This window comes from Nuphar pumila, chromosome 6, assembly GCF_984573655.1.
Source record: "Nuphar pumila chromosome 6, dmNupPumi1.hap1.1, whole genome shotgun sequence".
Taxonomy (NCBI): Eukaryota; Viridiplantae; Streptophyta; class Magnoliopsida; order Nymphaeales; family Nymphaeaceae; genus Nuphar; species Nuphar pumila.
Genome location: NC_143254.1, coordinates 129,827,420 through 129,840,440, shown reverse-complemented (window position 1 = coordinate 129,840,440; position 13,021 = coordinate 129,827,420). Strand labels below are relative to the sequence as shown.

Genomic DNA, 13,021 nt, shown 5'->3' with positions numbered 1-13,021 from the left:
TTTTCTTAAAAAAAAAAAGCCCAAATAGAGGGGTATTTTGTTCATCTCAAGTCAGGTGAGCTTTTATATATAAATAAAAGTTCAGACTGTCCGAATGAGTTCAAACTCATAGGTACCTGATCGTGTTCACCCAATAGGATCTCATAGATGGATTTAGCATGGTCCAAATGCTAGAGATCGGCTTATGGATCGTGCTTTTCTTATGAAAAAACATGATTTGTTGAGCAGCTAAAATATCATGCATTGCTGACCGTTTATTTTTCAAGACTCATAAAATCGTGTCTACACGTTATAATTGGACAACCTAATTGTCGATTCTCACTATCAACCTTTAAATCACATATGTAAAGTTGGTTACATGAAAACGAAAAAAAACAACTGTTTTTCTAGGTAATGATGATGTGACCAAATGCTTTTATACATATAACAAGGGGATGGTCCTACCCTTTTTTTCATTAGGTCCCATTAAGACCTGAAAATCGCACTTTCAAAATTATTTTTCTCAATATGTACTCCTTAGACGTGTATATTATTGTTTACTCAATAGTGAGCATGTATTTAATTAAGATTTTTTTATGCTCAGATGTATATTTTAAAAAAGTAAAATACAAATTGGTGGACGAAAATCTTAGAAGGTGTTTAAGATCAATAGATCATAGCAACGAAGGATGTGATTAGCCTAGTGAATCATGGAGTGGTGGGGCCATATTAGAACTGGCTCACTAGATCAAGGAGTGATAACATCGAGAGATCAGTGCGTCCATATTGTGGTGCAGTTGGCGAAACTTGGAATTCTGGGCGATGATCGTTGTTGGATAGATAAACAGCTTCATTGGTTTTATGTAATTTGTGATTGCCATATTCTTATCATGTAAGGGTCTGCCTAACCCCAGCTTGCTAATCTAAAAAAGAAGAAGTGATAATAAAGTATATTTATATTTTACATAAAATGAATTTAAAAGAAGGCTTGTTTCTTAATAAATAATCAATGATAAACACATCTAACAGTTCAGATCGATAAAAATGGTTAAAAATATAATTTTTGGAAGGTCTTAGCAAAGACCTAATAAAAAAAGTGGGAACATCCCTTATATATATATATTATATATATATATATATATATATATATATATATATATATATATATAGAGAGAGAGAGAGAGAGAGAGAGAGAGACCCTTCAACCAAAGAAAGGTGCAACATCTATAACCTAACAATCAAGCTTTTTATTGATGAAAGTTTTTTAATGCCTTATAACATGATACACATGATTGAATCACATATAAAGTTTTTTGAGTGCCTTAGAACACATATGAGCATGATTGAATCACTATGAAACACTACAAGAAACATGTGGATTAGCGACGACCTAAATCCGTCGCTAATCCATTGCTAAACAGTTTAGCGACGGATTAGCGTCGGATTAAAGACGAATAGCTTTCATCGTGAATTTTTTGACGCTAAGTAGCGACAAAACTTATCTGTCGCTAATTTGTGATGGATTAGCGACGAAAATGATCTGTCGCGAGTCTGTCACTATTTTAAATTAGCGATGGATAATATCCGTCGCGAGTCTGTCACTATTTTAAATTAGCGATGGATAATATCCGTCGCGAGTCCTTCGCTATTTTAAATTAGCGATGAATAATATCTGTCACTAATCCGTCACTAAATTTTAAAAAAAAATTAAAAAAAAATTTGCTCGCTGCCGGGAGGTATTCCGGCAGCAATAAGCCGGACTTGGAGCGATTCGTCGGCGGCGACGGAGGAGGAGGACGACCCACCACCGGATCCCAGCAAGTCGTACTCCCTCGACCCCAAGATCTCTGATTGGGTCTCGCAGAGGTCGGAATGGACCGATCTCGTTGTTGACGGCCATGACGGAGATGAGGGCGGTGTCGGGGCGGATGGCGTCGCGGAGGCGGTTCAGATCGAGGTCGAGGAGGTCGTTAGAGCCGACGGGGAGGTAGGTGGCGTGGAAGCGACATGCTCCCTGGCGCGCTCGACCGCCTCGTCCGACTCCCAGCCGTAGAGGTGAGTGCGGGAATGGGGGTTGTCGAAACAACCAGTGAAGAAGGGCAGCATCGCGTCCAGCACTCGCGGGTCCACCGGCGACGTCGCCTGCACGTCCAGGTACAACGGCCGCCCCGCGATCCGCACGCCCTTCATCGAGATTCCTCCGCCCTCCTCTGTTGCGTCGGAGTTGGGCGACGACATTCGCGGCGGTCGACATCGTCCGGCAGGATCGTCCGGTGAGCCTTACTGCGGCGAGCATGAGGCTCAACTTCATCGACCAGTGGGAGCACGAGGCTCAGTTTAAATCGAACATCAATTTAAATTTCAAACGGGGGAGAGAGGGAAAATTTCGCGCCTTAGGTGGGACGGTTTAAATCGAAAATTAGCGACGGATTTAGCGAGGGAATTTTTCCGTCGCTAATCCGTCGCTAATTTCCTATAGTTTTGCAGTGAAAATTTTTTGTCATCGATCTGTCGATGATTAGCGACGGATTTGAGATGAAATTTATACCATCGCTAATTTCAAAAATATTTCAAAGATTGGCGACAGATAATGTTCTCTCGCTAAGCCTGTCGCTAATAAGGTTTTTTCTTGTAGTGGAAAGTTTTTTGACTACCTTATAACACATATGAGCATGATATTAGCATATATGAAAGTTTTTTGACTGCCTTATAACACATATATGCATGATTGAATCAATATGAAAGTTGTTTGACAACCTTAGAACACATATATGCATGATTGAATCACTATGAAAGTTTTTTGATAACCTTAGAACACATACAAGCATGCTTTCATCACTATGAAATTGTTTTACTGCCTTAAAACACACATATGCATGATTGAATTACTATAAAATTTTTCTTAGAACACATTTATGCATGATTAAATCAATATGAAAGTCTTTTGACTGCTTTAGAACACATATGAGCATGATTGAATCACTATGAAAGTTTTTTGACAACATTAGAACACATATAAGCATGATTTCATCACTATGAAAGTTTTTTGACTGCCTTGTAACACATATATGCATGATTGTGATACATAACACATTTATTTGACAGCTTTATAAACCATATATGCATGCGTGAATCATTGTGACATTCTTTGATAACCTTAAAACACATATCTGCATGATTGAATCACTCTAATTTTTTTTCAGTCTTATAACACATAATTGAATTCTGTTAATGTCCTTCAGTTTATTGCTAATCTATGTGTCATTTAGGCATTTACTTTGTTTCATTAGATTACGTGTATTGCATATAATTTATTTCATTATATTTTGTTTATAAATACTAACATTTTGGTTCTCTTGTAGGATGCTGAAGATGATTAGCGTAGAGGAGCTGATGGAGACATAGAGGGAGGGGTAGATCGAGAAAATGAAGAGGATGATGCCCAAAATCTTGGTGAGGATTAAATTTATTTGTTTAATTTATTTGACGTACTTGTAACTAATTATAACTTGGTAAGGACTGTATTTGGTTGTTAAAGTTTGTTTAACTTAAAACTTGTGTTAAATTTGTTCCACCTGTATATGTATTTTTTATGTGTACTTTGTTTTTTATAAGCAGGTTATATGAATTGTATAACGAAAATTTTTTCTCGAGTTTCAGAATATTTCAAAAAAAAAAACTTAAAAAAAAAAAAATTAGCGACGGATATTATCCGTCGCTACTCCGTTGCCAATTTAAAGCAGTCGTTGGTTTGCAACGAAATTTAAGCTGTCGCTAATGGCCGTCGCCAAATTGGAGACAAACATTAGCAACAGATACGTATCCCTCGTTAAAGAGTAGCGACAGATTAAATTTTATCGCATAACCAAATCAGTCTCTATTTAGCGACGGACATGATCCGCCGTTAATCCATCGCTACTTAGCGACAAATTAACGATGGATAAATTCTGTCACAGTTTAGCGATCAGGATTATGCGACGAATGCTATTCATCGTTAATCCATCGTAATATCCGTCACTAATGTGTTTAACGACGGATAACGTCTATCACTAATACGCATTTTTCTTGTAGTGTCATGCTATGCATAATGCATTTTTATCACTTATTTTGTAAGCAGGATATTTTTATTATGGATTTTTGATATATAGATTTTTAAAGGTGCTAAAAGTCAACTATAAAATTGTGAGCCGTTCATTTTTCATGTTTCGAAAAACATGTTTAGATGTTAAAGCATATTTCTTATCAAATACATGATAAAGAGCCAATATATAAGGTGCGATCAATGAAACTCTCAAACACTAGAGAAGGCAAGTTCGATTATCATTGGTTATAGATGTTGCACCTTTCTTTAGTTGCGTGGTTCATTTTTCATACATATATATATATATATATATCAGTTTTAAATGAAACATGCTAAGTGGGTTTGTCTTGCTTTTTTATTTTATTTTTAAATTCTGACTGTGATGTTACCTAAGCACATGATTTTATAGGGATCGGCTTGCTAATCCAAGAAGAAAAGAAAATAATAAAATATTTATATTTTTGCATCAAATGAATTTAAAAGAAAGCTTGTTTCTTAGTAATAAACAATGATAAGCACATCTAACGGTTCAGATCGAGCAAAAAATATTTGAAACTATAATTTTTGGAAGGGTACAACATCTATTACCAACAATGATAGGGTGGCATTCTTTTCTAACAATCGATTTTTTTATTGATCAAGCTATGCATATATTACATTTTTATCATTTATTTATTAAGCAAGATATTTTTTATTATGGATTTTTTATATTACATTTTTTTTTAAAGCGCTAAAAGCCAATGATTGACAATACTTTGTATTGTAAAATTATGAGTCATCCATTTTTCATGTTTTTAAAAGCATGTTGTTTAATCTTAATGTAAAATATATTTCTTATCAAATAAATAATAAAAGCAAATATACAAGATCTGATCGATGAAATGCTCGGATACTGAAAAAAGGAGAGTTGTTGGATCATCATTACGCATTTCTTTGGTTGAAGTTTTTTCTAAACAAGAGCACAGGCTGAGTCGAGTTGAGCCCACGAACATGTCATGTTTGATTCGTTCAGCTTGTTTATCAGTTCTGTTTACGTTCTTAACTTGTGACACATGTTCAGTTTTGTAATTCTCTAACTCTTTGACTGTTTGGGGTAATCTGCCAAACCCTTGACTGAATCAACGGTCGCCACATTTGACGAAGGAATAAAGAATAACTAAAACAGAGTCGTAAGACGTACGTTAGACTTTCTCTCTCTCTCTCTCTCTCCGCGACGCGCATAAATAGGAGAATGAGAGGAACGATTGGAATCAAAGCTCGAAATGGGACGAAATTTCGGGTCGGAATTTGTGAGGAGAGTGGTGCTGGTGTGGGTATGGAGGTATGCTTGGGCCGCGTCGGCTCTCCGGTTCTCGGAGAAAGGGGAATTCAAGATACTGCAGGTGGCCGACATGCACTACGCTGATGGGAGGACGACGGCGTGCCGCGATGTCCTACCGGAGCAGTTCATCAGCTGCTCCGATCTCAACACCACCGCCTTCCTCAAGCGGATGATCCTAGCCGAAAAACCCAACCTCATCGTCTTCACCGGTAAAATCTTTCTCTCTCTCTCTGTGCTAACCAAAACTTACCTAATAAGCTTTTTTTTATGAGGAACGGCGAAACCATTCTTGGGATCAGAGACCTGATTGTGCTGGCTATGCATACCTTATGCGTAAACCCGTGTCGCAACCCTTGCCACTGTTTTTTTTGCGTGTTGAGATAACCGCTACCCTCCATGGCATTTATCAGTGAAAAGATCAGGTGCAATGCATTAAGCACCTGAACACCCTCCATCTTAGGGCCAGGCCCGTCAGTTGTCTTAATGCACAAATTTTGTGCCATGTGATTGCACCGATCCAGATATCCCTTCAACTTGGTGAGATTAACAGGTCACCCTATCAGATGAGTGGAGCCCTTTTGGTCACCGACGTTGCTGACTTGTACTCTTGCACTGACTGTTCTAACCCGGGATGGAAAAACGTGTGTTTGGTGTGTTCTGCAATTACCATGAGGTCCCTGAGTTCTAGTGCAATGACGGGAGAATGCCTTGGTCAAACGAGCCACCCAAACGATCGAGTTGTGCTTTCTTGTGCTGTCTGTGCGCATCACCCAGCACGCGGACCCCACACACACATTTGCGTGGCCCGTCCCCCACTCAATGAAACACTAGAGGATGGAGAGGCACAGATACTAAAAAAATAAGTTTTTTCTTTTTGGGGGGGAGTGGACAAGGTGGGATAACATGTCCTGTTCTACCCGTGAACAGTATTGGACAGGATGTGCTATCCAGTCCCCTGCTGTCTGCGATTCAAATACCCCCTAATGGTGCTCGTGAGTTTCAGCCTCATGAGAATCATCAGCCGATCTCTCCCACCCTGGCCTTACCCAACCTCAACCTGCTCTCTCCCTTCATATATATATATATATATATATATATATTAGACCCCCTTTTCTTTTCTCGTTCTGCCCCCCGTTAAGTCTCATAGTTTGAAGTGTTTTATGATAGATCTGAATCGTTAGATGTGTTTTAGAATGCTCAATTTTAACAAAAAAATATATTTTTATGAGCCAAAAAAAATGATGCCTGCATAGCCATTATTTTGGATAATCGAAAAAGCCTTGTATATAGGTCAGATTCCGGTGATCCAAAATAGATCACATCTACGGTGTTAAATGTCTGAAAAAACACAAAAAACTATGGCTTTTGAAAGGGCCTAACGGGCACCAAACACATTACTCATATATATATATATATATATATATATATATATATATATATATATATATATATATATATATATATATATATATATATATGTGTGTGTGTTATAGCTGCTGACCACTTTTTTAGCTAACCGCTTTAGAAGAGTTTTTTCATGTTTTCCTTAAATCTGATCATAAGAAATCTGCATGCGAGATTTTGTAGGAATCACTCTTAAATCATCTAATTCAGATACACATGTAAGTTTATAAAATGTTTAAAAATTGACCTTCTAAGATTTTTCTAAATATTTAAGGCTTGAAAGATCATATTTTTTTATCAAAAAAATATTATCCAGGTGTTGTTTCCTAGTAAATCGATTATGTCAAAGACATCTATACATTCAGATTTAAGCAAAATACAAGAAAAACCTTTCAGAAACCAGTTAGCTGGAAAAGTAATTAACATCTGACAGGATGTACATATGGTTTTGATTTTTTGTGACCCAAATCTACAAACATCTAAATTTAATGGATATCCAAATCTGATTACATTTAAAAAAAAACTGGGTACGGTAGAGCTTTACAACATCCGAATTGAAGTCCGTTTAGCAAACATTTGATATTGGCTACAGAGCACCTGTTATGAACCAGGTGTGTCCAATTTTGACCAAGTCAACAACCTCTTTGTGATTTTATCTTGACCAAGTTCAAAAAGGCTTCACCATTGGGGGGCTCTGCGTGGTTGGTAGGAGCTCACAGTGCACATCTCCCTGAGGTGGGACGTTGCAGGTTCAAAACCCCAGTGGTACGTTGAACAATAAGGGGTTTGCCTAACCCAGCTTGCCTTTCGAAAAAATAAAAAATCAAAAGGCTTTTTTTGTTTTGCTAACAATCACACCTTTAATTGTGCATTTTTAAGGTAAAATCAAATTTTGGAGTCAAATTTTGGCACAATTTTTGCACTTTTATTAAACAAACCATTTAGATCACATTTGTATATGACTTTATTGACTCCATTCATTTGATTGGACAGTCCAGAGTGGGTATTTTTTTTTCTGAAAGGCAAGCTGCGGTTAGGCAAACCCCTACACAAAAATCAATACATGATCCTATTCTAACCAGTCTAGCCTTCCATGACTTCTTAACTCCTTTTGCCAATTTGGCAAGCACTTTAACTATAGAGCTAGGACTGAAATTAGATTTTTGAATACAGAAAATATGGAAACTGCACAAAATTGAGATCAGGTTCCTAGGAAGAGAAGCAAGCTGAGTTTTACCTTGCAGGAATGAGGCCATTTTAGCAACCAGATCTGATCTCCCGCTCTCCAACACGACTTTAGAATTAGGAACCACCAGACTTAGGACTTGTTCCCATCCACACCACTCTCGTATATCCTGCGTTAAGCAACCAGCGGCTAGAAATTGGCCTGTTCTGTCCCGAATCGTGTACCCGAAGTGCCACCCCATACTAAAAATCTTGCAAATGCTGACCTGGGTCCACCCTGGTTTTGGAGGGTTCCATCTGTTTAAACTCCATCGAATAGCAACTACCTCCTTTGAGTTGGAAAGAATGCAAAGGGCGTGCTCTCTCAGTCCAGAGCGAGTTTATTACCAGCTAAAGTGCGAACTCATGTGCATCCCCACTTTTGATCCAGTGAACAACTTCTCCCTACAGATGTGTTAAATATGGTTTGTTTGGTTGGAATGACATATTTTATGGTGTTTTCATGAAGTAAATTTGTTTTTTTTTTAGTCATAAAATTTTGGTACATTGGGGTGTCAACGGGTAGGGTTTGGTTCGGACCCAGGTGGAACAAGACTTGGACCAGATTTTTGGGTATGGTATCAGGTCTGGACCGGGTCTACTATAGGAGACACCATACCTGGACCTGATAAGAACTACATGAATCAGACCCAGATCATACCAAATAAAATAATATTTTTTTTATCATTTTTACATTGAAAAGTGTGGGTCTTAATAGGAACTCGGGTCGGGCCCGAGTCTAGTATAAAATTTTACAAACTATACTTGGGTCCATGTATTATTCGGACCTTCAGGTCAGGACCCGGATCCTAATACGGTCTTCTTATTTGTCACCATACCCGAACCCTATAGGGTTTAGTCTAGGTTGTGTCCCGGTAAAACCGACCCGTTGACGCTCTTAACTGTAGGCAACTGATTTTGAAGACTTCTTTCTCACACTTAAAAAAATCTTTCTTACAAATCATAATCACACGATCGAAAACCAGTTTTTTACTAAACAAACAGATCATGTGTTTTTTTGTTCACCATCTTAGTTCAAGGGGCAAGCACATAAGTACATACACTCTATATATATATATATATATATATATATATATATAGAGAGAGAGAGAGAGAGAGAGAGAGAGAGAGAGAGAGAGAGATGCCTACTACTTTTCTAATCAACCGTCAGCCTATGGGGCTTTTGAAGCATTTTTTTCATATTTTTTCTTAAATTTGATCATGGATACATGTTTGATTTTATAGGAAATGACTCTTGGATCATCCCATTATGATAAACAACTAGGTTTTTATAAAGTCTAAAAATCACCAGTCTAAGATTTACATAAACATTAAACACTTAAAAAATTATGTTTTTTTATCGAAAAAAAACATGATCTAAGTATCGTTTCTAGCAAATCGATCATGCCGAACACATCTATAGGGTCAGATTTGCAAAAAACTAGAGAGAGAAAGAGAGACTATATTTCAGTTGTAACTGTTATTAACTTGAAAGGTCTGATCTTGGTTTTACAAATTTGCTTTTTCTGGTTTTGTGTGTGTGCGTGCGTGTGACAGAATATCTTTCTTTTGTTGTTGAAACTTGTACAGGAGATAACATCTATGGCGATGCAACCAACGCCGAACGGTCTCTAGACGCTGCATTTGCACCAGCAGTTGCAGCAGGCATACCATGGGCTGCTGTTCTGGGGAACCACGATCAGGAGTCGACGTTAACGAGGGAAGGAGTGATGAGACACATTGTGGGCATGAACCACACTCTCTCTCTTCTCAACCCCCCACCAACGACTTCCTGCAACGGTCAAGAAGAACACCATATTGATGGGTTTGGCAACTACAATCTGGAAGTTCTGGGGGTTGCTGGTTCAAAACTCCAAAGCAAGTCTGTTTTGAATCTCTACCTTTTGGATAGTGGGGATTACTCCACTGTTCCATCCATCCCTGGGTATGGTTGGATCAAACCATCTCAGCAAGTTTGGTTTCAAAGGACATCCTCAAAGTTGAAGGTAAATTTGGCGATCCTTCTTGTTGATCTCTTTCTTTGATTCCAATTGTCCCTAGAAATTATTTGTTTCAAGCTTCGCAGCTTTATGGATTTGAAACTAGGATGAGTGAAATCGTGCCGCCTGAGTTGCGGGTAGGACTGGTAAATAAGCCTAATGAATGGAACATGAGGTCTTCAAGCTCGGCTTGTTTTTGTGGCGAGTCCAGCAAAGCTTGAGCTCATGATGAGCTTGAACTGAATGAGCCGAGTTTGAGCTGGCTCGTTTGAAAAAACAAAAATGTGTCCCTAATCTGAAAGGAATAGAATTTGAACGGAAAATTTACATTGGCTCAACACTGGAAGCAATAGGATTTGAACTCTAAACCTATTGCTTGCAAGACAAACACTTTGAGTATTTATTTTACACTGCATTATGTGATATAAAATATATCTAGAATATATTTATTACTATTTAATGAACATGTACAAGCCAAGCCGGTTGAACAAGTGTTTATGTTTGGCTTGCTGACATTATTTTACAAGTTTGAACTCACTCATTATGAGCCAAGCACAAGCCTGTAACTAGGCATCATTTCTAGCTTACCTGTTCTCATCCAAAACATTGGGCATGCATGCAGGAGAACTACACAAGTGCACCAGAAGCTCAGATGGCACAAGCACCAGGGCTGGTGTATTTTCATATCCCGTTGCAGGAATTTGCGCTCCTTGATGCTGCAAACTTCACTGGCGTAAAACAAGAACCATCTGGAAATGGAATCAGCTCACCTAATTTTAATTCGGGTTTCTTCATAACCATGGTGGAAGCAGGGGATGTGAAGGCAGCATTTGTAGGGCATGATCACCTAAACGACTTCTGTGGTAAGCTCTCAGGAATAGAGCTGTGTTATGCAGGTGGCTTTGGTTACCATGCCTATGGGAAGGCAGGGTGGCCTAGGAGAGCAAGGGTGGTGATTGCTTCCTTAGAGAAAAGCAATCGCAATGGTAGTTGGGGTGGAGTTCAATCAATCAAAACTTGGAAACGTTTAGATGACGAAAAGCTTTCCACCATCGACATGCAAACTCTGTGGCAGAAGGAAGGAACCATAGTCTAGTAAGCTTGGACAATAGAGTTTGGACCTTAGCTCTAATAAAAATCGTAAAATTAAGATGTGTCAGATAATTTACGAAAACACTACCCACAATAACAGTCTTGTGTGCCTCCAGGCAAGTTGAACTCTTCGAGCCAGCATGAGGACATATGATATGGTTATGAACTATCACTAAAAGAGACAGACATTCATGCAACCATGAAGATTTCTGATGTTTTGATGTCCATTGTATAAGACTTTGTTATCTTAATCAATCTATGTTTGGAGTGAAGACATTTTGTTGTGTTCATGTTTATGCCTTGTGAGTTGGGAGCTTCCATGAAAATAAATGTGGCAAGTGTGGTAACTGTCAATGTTGCTAATTAATGCTGATTCAAATATATGCTCCAGGCACCTAAAACATTGGATTCTATATTGCATAATTTTACTTGCAGTTCATGCTTTTTACTATCGAAGAAGAAAATGATTGGTTCAAGACTATTGTCCTCTACCTTGCAACTGGTGCACTCTCCAGTATACTTTCCTGATAACGAGTTCCCCTTGCAAACATCAAATTAAATGAAGTTTAAAATATGAATAATGTTAGAACTGAAAAGAATGATCACAGTGAGGCCGAGGTTTTCCTTAGATATCTATGGTGAAACACAGGAAGTGTTAGATCCTCAAAGTTGTTTCTGTTTCTGAGGTAAATTGAATATATTTGCATTACCTTCTGGAAATTTGTATTCTTTCAAGACTTTCCTCCCACCAAATGCTGTTGTATCCTTGGCTTCTAATACTTGGCCACTTCCATACAGAAGCAAACCTTGCATACATTAAATTCCTGAAAAGTGTTGTCATTTACTGGCCGTCAGTCTCCAATCAGTTACAAGATAACCACTGTACATCTTCAGAAGCATGTCCTGTTTTTTTGGCTTGCACATTACACTTGAAGCTCTTAAGAATTCATGTTCTTGACGGTATGTAGCGTGAATCCTGCACTTCTATCCTCTATATCAAAAGCTAGATCAACTTTAGTTATAGAAATTTCATGGATACATAAAAAATCTTCCAAAGCCCCTTTGCTAACCAACGTTGAAGATCAAGTCCCTTGATCTCATGGCTAACTTCATTTGTAGAAATTCCATCAGGGCATTCGATCTTGCCACTTTCTATTGTTGTCCATGTGAGATTCTTCCCTAGAACCTGTCTTGTGAGAAAGAGAAAGCAAAAGGAGAATAAGGGCTGCGGCTGTCACGATTTCAATGATGAAATCGTGACCTAAAACATGTATATATATTGTTTTGCTATACAATATGGGTCCGAGTCTGGTATAATATCCAGACCCAGAATACAATATATACTATACACAACATGGACACGGGTCTGGGATAATGTCCAGACCCAAACTACAATGAACCCTACTTTTTCACCTCCCCTCAAGTTGATCATGGTCTTGAACCATGAACAACTTGCCTTTAAGCATCCAAAAACGATCTTTTGTCAAGCTCTTTGTAAATATGTCTGCAACTTATTTTTCAGAATTAACAAATTCAAACTCGATCCCTTTTTCTTCAACTTTTTGTCTTACAAAATGTTGGTCGATCTCAATATGCTTAGCACGCCTGTGATGTATTGGATTGAATGACATGTTGAGAGCACTTTGATTGTCACACAACAAGGTAGAACGAGAGATCGTTTCTCCCACTTCCGTTAGTAAATGCCTGACCCATGTGACTTCGGCAGTAGCAGCAACCATGAATCTATACTCAGCTTCAGTGCTTGATCTAGCGTGATAGCCTTTTGTTTTCTACTATTCCAAGAGACTAAGTTTCTTCCAACAAAGACACAATATCCTGATGTAGACTTTCGTTCATCAAGGTCCCCTGCTCAGTCTGCATCACAATATACAGTAAGTTCACACACATCCTTGCCAGACG

At 38.3% G+C, this 13,021-nt stretch overlaps 1 protein-coding gene across 1 annotated transcript; it reads left to right on the top strand.

Moving 5' to 3' along the window:
* The first annotated feature begins 5,309 nt into the window (after window positions 1–5,309).
* Window positions 5,310–11,502, top strand: LOC149836209 (putative inactive purple acid phosphatase 29). Its single transcript, XM_090009061.1, has 3 exons — window positions 5,310–5,590; window positions 9,600–10,015; window positions 10,632–11,502. The coding sequence occupies exons 1-3, from the start codon at window positions 5,323–5,325 to the stop codon at window positions 11,103–11,105; spliced, it is 1,158 nt and encodes a 385-aa protein (XP_089865187.1). The 5' UTR covers window positions 5,310–5,322; the 3' UTR covers window positions 11,106–11,502.
* The last annotated feature ends 1,519 nt before the right edge of the window (window positions 11,503–13,021 follow it).

Excerpts from the sequence above, each read along its gene's own strand:
- LOC149836209 (XM_090009061.1), top strand. The coding sequence starts at position 5,323 with ATGGGACGAAATTTCGGGTCGGAATTTGTGAGGAGAGTGGTGCTGGTG. Across the intron at positions 5,591-9,599 it reads CAACCTCATCGTCTTCACCG|GAGATAACATCTATGGCGAT; the intron begins GTAAAATCTTTC and ends AAACTTGTACAG. Across the intron at positions 10,016-10,631 it reads GGACATCCTCAAAGTTGAAG|GAGAACTACACAAGTGCACC; the intron begins GTAAATTTGGCG and ends GCATGCATGCAG.